Raw genomic sequence first — 13,652 nt, 5'->3', positions numbered from 1 at the left:
TATACACATACATAACTACACATATATAGGCGATTATGCCAAAACAGTACACCTGGATACCCTAGTACTATAATAATCTTTTCTAATTTTTAAATCGAAATGGTTATTGGAACGGAATTTAAAATTTTGATTATTAGGTTTTATATGCAAAGAGACAATTTGGAATAACATAGGCATAAAATTTAAATTATTATAGTATCGTGGAACAATATAAATTATTACTAACATTTAAGGCCATAAAGTTATAAATTGTCTCTCTTTAAATTATAAGAAGCATTTGAATACAAAAATTGCAGAGAACCTAAATACATTGAACAAAATTCAAATACAGGCATTATCTAGAATTGTGATCTTTTACATATTCAAAAAAAACGTTAGAGTTCTTATTGTTCATTGAAGATATTAGATATATATGGTAAGATCTTTTTTATTTTTTTTATTGTATATATATATATATACAATAAGAGAGATGAGGGTATTCGAATCTAGGTTTTTTTCTCTAAAGAATCAGGTCATATGACATCAAGCTATCAGACTCTTAGTAGATATGGTAAGATCTAAACTTTATTTCTATCTTATAATAATACGATAGGATTTTATTCCTTACAAATTTCTAAATATACAATTTATTGAGAATCTATTATAATTATAAAAAAATCAAAATATTAATACATGTCCTTTTAAAATTAGTTGGTGTAATTATTTATATATAAATAACATTAAATGTTAAAAATAAATTATTTAATATCTTATTAAATAATTGAGTAAAAATGGTAAAATAGTGTTCGTTGTTACACTGCCTAAACCCCTCAACCCAATGAGCCAGCCGGTCGGCCACAAGTAGACATTGATACAGCGTAAAAATGGTAGAAAGTATACCTAGCTTAAACTCTACCAAAACATTCAACTCCAGAATTCCATTCACAAACCACACTCTCCCTTCAATCTATTCATTCAAAACAAAATTAAAATCTAAGAAGTTCGCATCAATCTCTGTCTCGATGAGTTCGAGCCAAAGCCAAAGCCAGGACCAGCAACATTTGTCTTTGGACTCTCTGATTGGTAATAGCAGTCGCAAAGACGAGCTTTTTGGCTCTATCAGAAGCTCCTTGCCCCACTGTCTCTCCGAAACGAATCTCCACCTCACTGTCCCTAGCCTCAAATCCAAAACTAGGGGCAAGGTAAATCCTAAATAAGGCCAAAGATCAAAACTTCATTGGTATTGGATGAGGAATTGACTTACTGCTTTGTTTTCCACCTTTTATTTTGTTTTTGTATTGTTTCTCATAGGTTGGAGATATTTACGATAGTGGGGATTATCTGGTTCTCGTCACTACTGACCGATAAAGTGTTTTCGACAGAATTCTTGCTTCCATTCCTTTCAAGGGCTAGGTCTACTTCTCTCAATCTGCTTCTTCTTACCTAAAAGATCTTTTATTTTTCTGGATTTAGTTGGATTAGTTATGGGAAAAGATAAATATGGTTGCAAAACATGTTACTAGTCTATTCTTATTTTTTGATTTCTCAGGTTCTTAATGAGACAAGTTTGTGGTGGTTTGACAAAACCCGACACATAACTTCAAATGCGATCGTCTCGTTCCCGGATAAAAATGTCACAATTGCGAAGAAATGTTCGGTTTTCCCCTTTGAATTTGTCGGTGAGTTATTGTAGGCATACCGAGTTGGAGTATCCTTTGGTTAATTACTTTTACACTCAACAACTCACAACTTTTCCTCTTCTTCCGAGTAATCTTGTGGAATGTTGTTTATGTAGAGGGAGATGAAAATTTTAGTTAAAGGTAATGAGAAGGATTTTGGATGTTTCATCCTGGTTATCTAAATTAAGTAGTTCAACTTACGAGGAATAATGGGTAAACTATCGTGTAGTCACCTATCAAAAGAAAACTATCGTGTAGTTGTTATCTTAAAGCTATCCTTCTAGACATGGCTGCCAAATCTATTGTACTTTTTTCTTGTTTGTATTGGAAGAGCTTTTTTTTTTTTTAAGTATCATGTTTTTCATAACTTATACTGATAAAAAAAAATGTTTTCTATGATTTATATTGAAAGAAAAAGAAGTTATGTATGTATAATAAATGGGATATAGAAACAATAATATCATGATGCAAAATGAATGATTTATTGAGGGCAAACCATATAAGGGCATTTCATTTTACTTCTTAAATATTTCTCATCATACATTTCCATATCTTCTTTTCTTCTATTCAGGAAAGGATAGTTCCCCCTACCAGAATCTTGTTTAGCACATACCAAATTTAATGGTTTCAATAAATCCCCTATAATAGTTTGTCTGGAGTTTTCTTGTATAATTTTTCATATGTGGGAACTATGCAGCACATTTTATCAATGGCTTTTATAACTTTTATATTTGGATAAAAACTGATTGAGAGGAGTTGTAGTACAATTTGGTTAAGCCATATATATGTTTTTATTACTTCTATTAGAATTTCAAAACCCACGAAGTGTGTGGTTTAGGGTGAGAGGGAAACAAATGAAGTGTATTCCATATCATATATTGATGTCCCTATGAATCTCCTAGATAGTGTTAAATAGTCACTTTAAACAGTCTTAATGAACTTCTACAGGTCAAAATTGTCTAACTCAATATAGCTATCATTTGCAATCAATCTTTTGGCTAGTTGGTTGGCTCTTTGTCATCTTTTTTATTCCAAGTTTATTTTCCTAACCTTGGGTACATGGGAAGGATTTTGTTTTTGAAATCTTTAAATATCATGGCCTTCTTTTTATTTTGATTGCAACATAATGTTAATTTCATAGTTTTGAAGATGAGGGTTTTGTAGCAATCTTTTTCCATTTGTTTATTAGACCATCAATTCTTCAATTGACACCAAATATGTTGCTAATTTGTAGTAAGAAGTTATGTGACTGGAAGTACCGACACATCATTATGGATAGTCTACAACAAAGGTGTTCGAAAGTGTTGTGGCAACATCGTCCCGGATGGTGCGGTTTCAATCCTTGGTATTGCTTTCATTTTAATCTAAGTTTCCCCTAATCTGATGGTCTCTTAATATGTAATAAGGTTTGGTTAAAAACCAAAAGCTTCCTGCAAACATAGTCACACCAACAACTAAGGCAGCAGATCATGATGTCCCAGTAACTCCGGATGAGGTTTGATCTCTTGCTTCTGTTATGACTAGATTTTTATTTACATTAATCTACCCTTCTTTTGGAGGGGAAGGGAAGAAGAAAATTGAGTGAAATAATTCATGGAAAAAAAAAAGAGAGAGAGAAATAAAAAAAAAAATAAAAGAGCTTTTCACTTGTAAGGTAATAAATTAATTAATGTGTGAAAGTCGAATATCAAAAGATTGAGACTTGCACCAAAAGTTAGCAGTGGACTGTTTTCTGATGTCATTAGAAACCTTCACTACTTTTTTAAAATACTTCTTTTAGGTGCACCAACGAAGAATATGATCTCTTTATTATTGGTACTCTTAATGTCATTCAAAAGTTCAGAAAAAAACTGTTGAAGATAGATTTGTTTTACAGACCTCAGTGCCAAAAAATAGATTAGATCAGATGTTTAATGATCTCAATAAACTATCACAGATCCCCCTTATTTTATGTGCGTGTATAACCAACAAGCAATTAGCTAATGATTCGTAAGGTATTGTTATTTTGAGTTCTAGCTTGGTTATTTGACTTATATGATGCATGTGCCTCATAGACAGTTCAACATGGACTGATGACTCAAGCTGACTATGATGAAGCAAGTAGGAAAGCATTAAGCTTATTTGAATATGGACAGGTAAATTAGCTTTTGTTGGTTTGCTTTTATTGCTAAGATCTCATGTTCAGATCTCACTGAGATAGAATGGTTGGGCTTGTGTGCATGTGTGCGTAGAAGTACCATTATGTGTAACATAATGCAATTAGCTCTATTATTTTTGCTACAAATAGGCAGCCCAAGTACACAAGATGTGTTATTAGGAATAGATTATTTGGCATCCAAATTGATGTATTTGCTTCTGCTTATAACTTTACATTCTTGGTGATGCCCTTATCAACATTTTCTAGTTGGTTTCATTAGGAATTTGCTTGAAAGATGAACAATTGGGCATATTGTCTGGTGGTAATTTGTGTTGTAGCTCTAGTCTTCTATGAAGCTTGAACTCTTTTTTTGCCTGAAAATAAATAAGAGCTACTGACTGATAGTGCACAGAAAAAAGAAATATGTTTTCCTTTTCATAAGCATTGATATAGACCATAAATCAAATAGGAATAAGTGATAATGCATGAGTTTCTGAAGGTAGCTAACATATACTTTTGTTGCTGAAAATTGTGTTATATGAACCTTTTATTTAACTTTGTTGCTCTCGTATTGACATGACATGATGTCAGTTCTTCAAGCAACTTTTAAATCTTTAATTTTCTGTTTCCTGCTTTACAATGTGATTGCTATATGATAATCCTTACACTCTTGAATTTGACTAGCTTACGTTTGGTTATATTTCAGTCTGTTGCTTTGGAACATGGCTTGATATTGGTGAACACTAAATATGAATTTGGAAAGGCAGATGACGGTTCAATTCTTTTAATTGATGAGGTTAATGATCTTCTTTGAAGCATTCACATCTATCTGTCTCTGAATCCCATTTTATTCACCCAATTTACAAAAAGTTTTGCTATTATGATTGGAGTATATATCTTGTTTTGGAATTCTAGGTGCATACTCCCTATTCAAACAGATATTGGATTGCCCATTCTTATGAAGAACGCTTTCTTAGTTCTCTTGAACCTGAAAACGTTGATAAGGTGTGTTATTTGTGCTGCAACGTTTGCTTACCTCTGTAGCATGGATCGCTAGATAAACCTGAAAAAGCTGATAAGGTTTATGGATCATGGGTGTTTGTTGTTCTAGTTACTTATGTTCTCTATATCGATTTTAAATAATCTTTAAGAAAAGCTTTTTGTTTCCATATGTCCAATACATTTCATTTCAAAATGTACCAAAAAGTCTAGAAAGGTAAACCCACTCATAAGTCATGACTCGTACATTCTCAAACCATAAAAATATTCTCCCACCGACTCGAAATTTAAATTTAGGTTTAGACAAGTGTAAAATCTTTTTTAATGTATTTTAAAAATATTCTTAAATATTTTTATAAAAAAAATAAAATTCACAACATCAATAAAAAATATTTACTTAATCATTAAGTAAAAAAATAATAATAATAAATGGGAGAAATGCTAGGAACCCATGATCCCAAGCATTTCTCTTGCTTGGTGTATATTAGAGCCAAACCGAGCAAAGGATAGGCACCATACTCGGACTTTACACAGTAATATGTCGCAGTACATTTCAAAATGTACCAAGTCTAGAAAGGTCATGACTCGTACGTTCTCAAACCATAATATTGCTTGGTGTATATTAGAGTCAAACCGAGCAAGCCAAAATGTTGAAAGATTTTCAATAATACTTGCTAATTATGCAAAAGAATATTGAAAGACAAAAAGGGAGCAAGAGCAGAAATGGGAAAGAATAATTTACTTCTGGAAACCACCACCATATTGGTGGTGTTGGCCGCCAAAGTCAGAGAAGAATTCATTCCCACCCATAGCCGGTGAAGATGAGAAACCGGATCTGCCAAGACCAGAGCCGGTACCCATTGCTCTTCCCGGGTAATATGAAGTCAGGGGTCCTTTCTCTCTTTCACCTAATCCATCACTCAATCCACCCACAACGCCAACATCTGCCAGGGATACCTTCTTGGCTGCAAGTAAATTCAAATGAGAAGGCAATTATCATGAGAGGCAACCCAATTTCATTATTAAAGGTATAGAGGTGTAGAACTCTATCACAACCATTGAGTGTGATTATATTTTACTTCTATTTTTTTAAATTAGTAACTGGAATAAGTAATGATTAAAAAAGATCCTATTTCAGTACATACTTGCAAAACCATTTAAAAATATATATAGCTTTATTGAAGGTGAATGCCATATCACATCCATGGAGTAAAAGTTTGGGGGCAGTTTTCTAGTTTTATGACAATACCAGTGCAGGAGTTGGAGGAAACCAAAACGTGCAAAATATCACTTTAGACATCAAATCATGCAAACAAAATATGCTGCGGGACAGGTTACTTAGAAACTGAGATATTATACTTACGAGCAGATATATTAAGGTCAATCAATCCACGGCTCAGTGAATCTGCCCAAATTCCTGACTTCACCTGGAAAGCATCCTTCTTTGGCGGAGTGCTCGAGTCTTCTGAAGATTTTGCACCCAAATTATTATGACTTCCAACATTGATACCACTATGTGAGGTTTCTGAAGATACTGAATCAGAATGAGCGAATGCACTGAAGAAATCAGATCCATTGAAATTGTCAAGTGGAACAGCAGCAAAGGGATCAACAATGTTAGCATCTTCCGGTGCAGAGTTTGGAGCTTTAATTTCTGGCTGCACAATGGGTTTAGGGATTGCAAAAGGATCAACTATTGAAGAATCTGAAGCAGATATAGCAGGTTGGGAAGCAAATAGATCAACCTCAGTCTGCACAAATGGTACTAACAGTTAGTGCAGGAGAATAAGGTCAATAGAACCTAAAGGAGAAAAAATACACCCTTTATCCTTCCTGGGATAATTAATGGATTCATAAATGAAAATTAAAAATATTTTATCTACATACTTGCACCAACATTATTTTAATTTAGAATAAATTACATGTAAGCCCCCCCTATAAAAATAAAAGTCATCTGTAAAGTATCATAAGATATTTTAGTAACATTTCCATAATCATCATCCTTATGTTATAGAAGGCCATTTTTATGCTTCTACTAATTGATGGAAGATATATGCGTTTACCAAGCATTATAGATAGATAGGGACAGAAGCCACACGGGACTTTCTCATGTGGTGAAAAATTGCTAAAATTGTCACAGAAGCCACATGGGACTTTCTCCGACTAGTTTTTCTAACTACAGGTCAGTGCAGGAGGTTATATCCCCACTCCTTTGAAACATGAGAATAGAGCTCTGATGGGGAAGAAATTCAAGGGTGAAGTAAAATCAGAACTAAGCTCTCACAAGTAAAGAAAATTCTACTTTGTGTTATTTTAACTCGTGAAGCTCCAAGATAAATTGTCCAATAAACATGGAATCCAAAAACCCAATCCCAGTCAACTTGGTCTAGATAAATCTATTAGCAAAAGAACACCTTTACTTTGCTTTCAAATCTGCAAAAACTATTTCAAGCACACCAAATGAAAAGACAGTCTCACCAACTACTGGATATTTACACTCTCATGGAAGCTAAATGACCATTACAAAATACAAAGCTTTTAAACTGGTTTACAAGCCTTTCACTTTATTTTTCCAGTATAATGGGAAAAGAAACTGATCCTAACATTCAATCCTCTTATTTTCATGCTTTTCCCAGTTGGGATAGCTCAGCTGGTGGAGCAGAGGACTGAAAATCCTAGTGCAGTATCAAGATTAATCCCACATAATTCGTCTCATGAAAGTTGTACAATAAAAGCACTAAACTCTAATTAAAGATATAAACAGAGATGAAAGCGTATCTGACCTGGGTTTGAGAACCCAGTCCCTTATCTACATGTGGTGATACTGATACAAAAGTTGCATCTGCAAACAGATCAACCTCCGATGAACTACTGTTCATGACAGGCTTGTCTGCAGGAACAGGCGTTGGAGCATCCAAGAGGTCACCAACCAAACTTTGTCCAAACAGATCCACCTGGTTAGAGCTTCCAGCAGCAGCCTCTGCTAAAAGCATAATCCACAACAACGCTATAAAAGACATCCTATAAAGTAGATTGTTAACATATGAAGGGAACTAGTTCAATGATAGATTTCATTAGAGCATCCTGTTGAAATCATAAACTAATACAACAGTTGAAATCCATGTAGACTGCATGAGATGGAACTCATGACACAATAATTATCAAACTCAAACTCCTAGGGGTTGCCTCAAGTGGTAAGGACCTTGGTCTTGGGGGTATACTTCTCCAAGGTCTAAGGCTCAAATCCTCGAGAGCAAATAATTTCTAAGGGCCATGTCCCCATTGGTGAAAAAGCCAATGATTTGCTTGAACGGGGATTTAAGTATTAAAAGACATTGCATCCAGTGTACTTGGTTTCGTCTATTTTCAATAAAACTCTTATTTACTGATAAAAACCAAGTATTAAAAGACATTGCATTGCGTGGTCTACCTGGGCACCTCATCATAAAAAAAATAATAATCTAAAATTCAAGCGTTGATGATGTGCTACACTAGTAAGGCAAGAGGCACCACACCAGTTTTCAATGGCCACACATGCAAGATTTTGGCACAGAAAAATGCTTGGTCTACAAAGAGTTCTTACAAAAGAAAATTTAGAAACTGACATGGTTTGATGTGATTTGTCATATTGTAAAATTCTTTATTGTAAAGTAAATTTGATGTATCACAAAAAGCTATGTCAGTTTGTAAACTTCCTTTTGTAAGATCTCTTTGTAGACTTAGTGCTTTTCTATTGTAGCACATTCAAAACAGGGAAACGCCTTCAAGTAGCTTTTTAATTATAAGCACCTTCAAATATCTACTTAACATGAGTATTAAACCATCAGCTGACTCTATGGAATTTTATTTCCACAACAAATCTATTCTTTGCTTTTTTATGATCAATCATAAAGTACCATCTCAAATAGGCCTCAAAAGCGATCCCTTTTTTTGTATTTCAGTTCAGATATCATCAGAAAAGGCTTTTGGTCAGTGAGTCTGGGAAAGTAGAAGGGCCACATTTGACATAAGTAATCAAACATTCAACGTGAAAAGACGCTTGCTGATTGCAGGCACTAGCACCAAATAACACTAGCAAACATATGAAACTCGTGAATTCTTTATTAATTATATAAAATTAACAGTTCTACCACAGTAAACATCATTTCAGAACACTTACTAGCAGTTCCACGGGGATCAAAATCATCGAACTCATCCTCATAATTATTTGAAGGGACACTTGAACTTTGGGAACGAATTGAACTGTACTTATCCAAGCCATATAATTTAGTTGATGCATTGGATGACATATTATCTCCATCCTTACTGCAAGATATACAATCTAAAATCAGCATATAGCAAAAGATTTAACAATAAATTTGTATGATAAATTCTATTAACAATCAAGAAAGGAAGTTACCTAAAAAAAGGATCAAGGAAGTAAACCAGGGGTATACATCAAATAGACCAAGTTACAGAAAGATAAGAGAACAAGAAATTATTGGAATCTGCTTTTTGAATCTGCCCAAGTTGTGCTCCTCAATTTCAGAAGGCATGAGTGGGTATCAGAAGGTTGGTTACATTCAATGAAGCTCTTTTGGAGAAGGCTCTATGCTAAAGAGAGAAACATTATTTGGAGAGCCATGGTAAATACGAAGCATGACAGTGAATGGAGTGGGTAGAATTCAAATGAGGTGAATAAGAGCTATGTGGTTGGGTTATGAAAGCACGTTTGAAGTGTCTGGAGGGAATTTTCTTGACACAACTGATATAAGGTGGGGTAAGACAAAATTATGGTATGATGAATGGTGCAACAATTGACCTCTTAAAAGGGCCTTCTAGGATTTCTTCAACATTGCTACGGCAAAGGATATATCAATGGTAGACAAATTTACTGCTCTTAAATGACTCTCCTCCATGGGAAGTGAAATTTTTTTTAGAAGCACAAGATTGGGAGGTGGACCTCTCTTCCTCTTTCTATGATCAATTGTTTTATTTTAGAACGAGACATTGCAGTGAAGACAAGATGTGCTGGAGTTTATCCAAGACAGTATGAGGTTAAGTCATTATATAAGTATTCGTGCCCCACGACAACACTACCTTCCCATCAAAACCCATTTGGACGAGCATATGGATCATGCAGCATATGGAAGAAAAGAACGACTAAAGTTTTGGAAACAACACAAGGACCATTGAGAATCTTAGGAATTCCTTTTCAAATTCATTGTAGCATGCGTTGACAGCAAAACATGCAAATGTATAACACACACACACACACACACACACAGAGAGAGAGAGAGAGAGAGAGAGAGAGAGAGAGAGAGAGAGAGAGAGAGAGAGAGAGAGAGAGAGAGAGAGAGAGAGAGAGATGAAGTGGTAGCTATCTATTGGCAATTAAAACCATCTTCTATACAAAGGATTTTGAGTCTAGAAAACTAGAAGGTCAAATCTTATTGGAATCATCGAAGTCCTCAACCACGTTGAATTTGACATGTACACTGGTAATACTATGAAAAACCAAGACCTAATTACAATGGATGCATGTTAATACACAAGATGATCTAATAGGTTCTCCCCAAACTTCCTCTGCAAGGATAATGTCCACGAGAAACAATACAGCAACCCAGTTCTTTAGTAACCACAATACTAGAATACAAAAAATTGCATGCGGTGACAAGAATTGCTTTCTTGTAACATGAAACCATAGAAAGATACAACAGAAGATGACAAAAAATTGATAGCTCATGACGAACAAATCTCCTTAAAATGCTTATTCAACTTTATGATAGCATGGTCCAATTTGGAATATACGTGCAAAATTTATATAAAATGGCAATAAATCAGGAAAATGCAGATTCCCTACCTGCCATTGTGTGTAGAACCCTTATTCAAAGAATTCCCCTGATTCTCGCCTGTAACCCCAAAACGTGACTTTCCAGAACTAGCCTTCTCATATTTCTCTTCTTTATATTGATCCCTGTCTCTATAACTATCACTGAACCTATCACCATCTCTTGCACCACTTCCATACCCATCACTACTCCGGTAGCCGCTACTACTACCATATGAGGCAGAACCTGATTTGTAGGTTATTCCAGTAGAAGAAAGTCCAAAGTACCTAACAGCAGTGATATTCACACAGTTCATTCACTGGGAAAAAAATATTAAAATAAAAAAGAGGAATTCCTTGAAGACCAGGACTGTATAATTTCAGTTCTTGAAGCATTCCTTACTTTTCACGGTTTGCAGCAGCTTTATTTCTCACTTCTTGTATTTTATCCTTATTATTCAAAAGGGCCACAATGTTTTCCACCTTCTTCCTCACATTTATTCCCATATCCTTCCCGCTTGGCTCGACGTATTCAAAACTTGAGAGTGACTTCACCAGCACAAAACCAAAGAGGATGTGAGAGAACATTCAATCTCATTCTGCACTGTAGAGAATGGCATGGCCTACGCAGAGTCTAGTCCTTACAGAAATTTGGAAAGTATGTTCTATAATCTCATCAACCGCACGTTCAGATCCATGTGCCACCAAATACTCTATCACAGCCAATGCCTGATATACGATCAATTTCATGAGTTGAAGGCATGAAAGAATCCCATGAGCCACCAAGGTTCAGGGAATTGATAATTCTACTTGCCTGGTATAATTTCCTTGAATTGAAAAGAAAATAATAAAGGAATTTTCACCTTATAGACATGTCGCCAGTCCTTGCCAGTCTCAGTCAATCTTGTCCACAAAACATCCATAACCATCTGGCATTCGGCACTAACAGATAAAAAGTAGTAATGTAAGCTTTAGAATGGAGAGACACCTTTATTTCATAAATCAGTTGCTTTCTAAAGATTTAAAATTGATACGCAAGTTTTAAATTACAATTTTTTTGTTGCCTGTGCTATCTCCGCTAATGCAGTGCCATGAGGACCCCAAGGTTCATTATCTGTTGCATCCAGTACCTGAATTAATAAAGGTAGAATCTCAAATTTAAAACCAACAAAAGAAGATCAGAATTCTAATCACTTGAAAAGCGATCTAATAAGCCCAAAGTTAATCACAAATTTATTCACTTTCCACCAAACATTTAAACAGCATTCATTCTTGTGTATTTGGGCTATGCCTATTCTTATTAATACAATTTTTACTTATTAAAAAAATAACTAAATAAGCAGCATTGAATAAAATATGAAAAAAAATGGAAGTGTGATCCAAAAAAGAGTCACTGTAAATTGCAAAACATAGAACTTTTGTATAAACGACAAAATGCACAACTAGATTCGGTAAAAGTTCAATATTCTGGAACCTAAAGAAAATAGAAAATATCTACAACAATACTTAGCAGCACCGGCAGCAAACGTAATAGATCAAAAATTCAATAGTAAATGAATCAGAATATCGAATCAGCTTCCTCACTCGTGTTCATTTAACTCGCGACTGGGTCCATGAAATTGTGCCCAATGTTACATTCGTAACAAAAGCAGACAATCGAGATTCTTCGTTGAAAAGAAAAAGGCATTAGTGTTCTTACCTTCTGTTCAATCTCCGGAACCATCAGGACCTTCAAATTCACCTCCCTCTTTCTGCGCCAAAAGAGAGAGAAAACAAAGAAGGAAGGAAATGAAAATACGATTTCTAAAAGCTTAATAGTAATGAAAACGTATCGAATCAAGAAAAGCTCACATTTCTCGAACTGTTTGATCCAAGACCTTCATGAAATCCATGGCTGAGGGATCTGCAGAACTCTGGGAATCAAAAGAGAGAATGCGAAATTGTGGATCAGAAGGAATGGACGAAGTTTGATATATAGTTGTTGGGGGTGACAAGGCGAGCGAGAAAGTACATCCGGGCGGAGGGTATTAAACTAACTAATTAAAAAAATATTCTATTTACATGAAAATTATCAAAATATTTAAAATTTAAATTTTATAAATTAAATCTTATTACGTAGTCATCTCAAAAATGGTTAAAGAATTGACTATGTAATTATCTATATATAATAATATGTTTATTACCTCCTACCGCTCATTTTTTACTTACTTTATTTTTATATTATTTTTTACTTAATGTTTAAAGAGGTGACTATTAATGAAATTTTATATTTTTTTAAAAAAAATTTAATGATTAAAAACGTTAAAAAAATACTTAAAAGAAAATATTAAAAAAATAAAAGTTTCAAATATATTATAAAGTAATAAATGGGTTGTCAATCCGTCCATTTCGAAATGGTTCCAATAAAAAACGGCAATGCTATATACAGTCGTGGAATTGTAAACGTCGCGCAATTACTTTGAAAAAGAGTGGGGTTCACGATTAAAAAATTAATTAATTTTTTATGTGGGTCCTATATTAATTCATTTTTTTCAAAGTGACTGCATGCCGTTTGCACAACTACGACTGCAAATATCATTTCTCAATAAAAAAATATTCAATTCATCGATTAATCCAGTTGGATGGATTCTATTTTTCTTTTAAAGAACAAATTGAGGGTAAAAATCCATTCATGAATCACTCGTCCATTTTTAATTTAAATATTTAACACAAATTATTTAATTAAAATTAAACTAAGAATTTAAACAAAAACTAACACATTTGCCTTTAATAAATCTAGGATAGTCTGCGTCAATTTCTTTTATTATTATTATTATTATTTTACCTTTTTTAAATTGGAAAGATATATCCGATCATTTATCTCAACAGTCACACCACAAACTACAAATAAATGAAGAACATATTATTTTTACTTGCAGTTTTCACTTCCTAACAATCCGTGCTGACATGTTAGATATCAGCGAAAGATTATGAAATTTAAAATTTAAAGTTAAAAAGAAAACTGATAAAATAGGTATTGTATGCAATACATGTAGAACTACTACTTATC

General features: G+C 34.0%; 1 protein-coding gene and 1 pseudogene across 2 annotated transcripts; one reads left to right on the top strand and one right to left on the bottom strand.

Moving 5' to 3' along the window:
• The first annotated feature begins 863 nt into the window (after positions 1 to 863).
• On the top strand, positions 864 to 4,888 carry LOC122298721 (annotated as a pseudogene).
• Positions 4,889 to 5,173: 285 nt separating this feature from the next.
• Positions 5,174 to 12,615, bottom strand: LOC122298406 (clathrin interactor EPSIN 1-like). 2 transcript variants are annotated; one of them, XM_043108135.1, is made up of 11 exons: positions 12,455 to 12,615; positions 12,303 to 12,354; positions 11,654 to 11,733; positions 11,467 to 11,545; positions 11,249 to 11,332; positions 11,007 to 11,152; positions 10,637 to 10,891; positions 8,954 to 9,099; positions 7,578 to 7,777; positions 6,158 to 6,545; positions 5,174 to 5,759 (listed from the first exon to the last, which is right to left on the bottom strand). In XM_043108135.1, the coding sequence occupies exons 1-11, from the start codon at positions 12,493 to 12,495 to the stop codon at positions 5,533 to 5,535; spliced, it is 1,698 nt and encodes a 565-aa protein (XP_042964069.1). In that variant the 5' UTR covers positions 12,496 to 12,615; the 3' UTR covers positions 5,174 to 5,532. The 2 variants fall into 2 exon arrangements, with proteins under 2 accessions (XP_042964069.1, XP_042964070.1); XM_043108136.1 differs by having other exon boundaries at positions 7,578 to 7,774; positions 12,455 to 12,614.
• Between the last annotated feature and the right edge of the window lie 1,037 nt (positions 12,616 to 13,652).

Source organism: Carya illinoinensis, chromosome 16, assembly GCF_018687715.1.
Source record: "Carya illinoinensis cultivar Pawnee chromosome 16, C.illinoinensisPawnee_v1, whole genome shotgun sequence".
Taxonomy (NCBI): domain Eukaryota; kingdom Viridiplantae; phylum Streptophyta; class Magnoliopsida; order Fagales; family Juglandaceae; genus Carya; species Carya illinoinensis.
This window is presented reverse-complemented; position numbering and strand designations above follow the sequence as displayed.

What these genes read in the sequence shown, in the direction of transcription:
- LOC122298406 (XM_043108135.1), bottom strand. Translation starts at nt 12,495, where the DNA reads ATGGATTTCATGAAGGTCTTGGATCAAACAGTTCGAGAAAT. An exon ending in AACATACTTTCCAAATTTCT is followed by an intron (nt 11,153 to 11,248) that starts GTAAGGACTAGA and finishes GTGCTGGTGAAG; the next exon opens with TCACTCTCAAGTTTTGAATA. An exon ending in TGACCTTAATATATCTGCTC is followed by an intron (nt 5,760 to 6,157) that starts GTAAGTATAATA and finishes ATTTACTTGCAG; the next exon opens with CCAAGAAGGTATCCCTGGCA.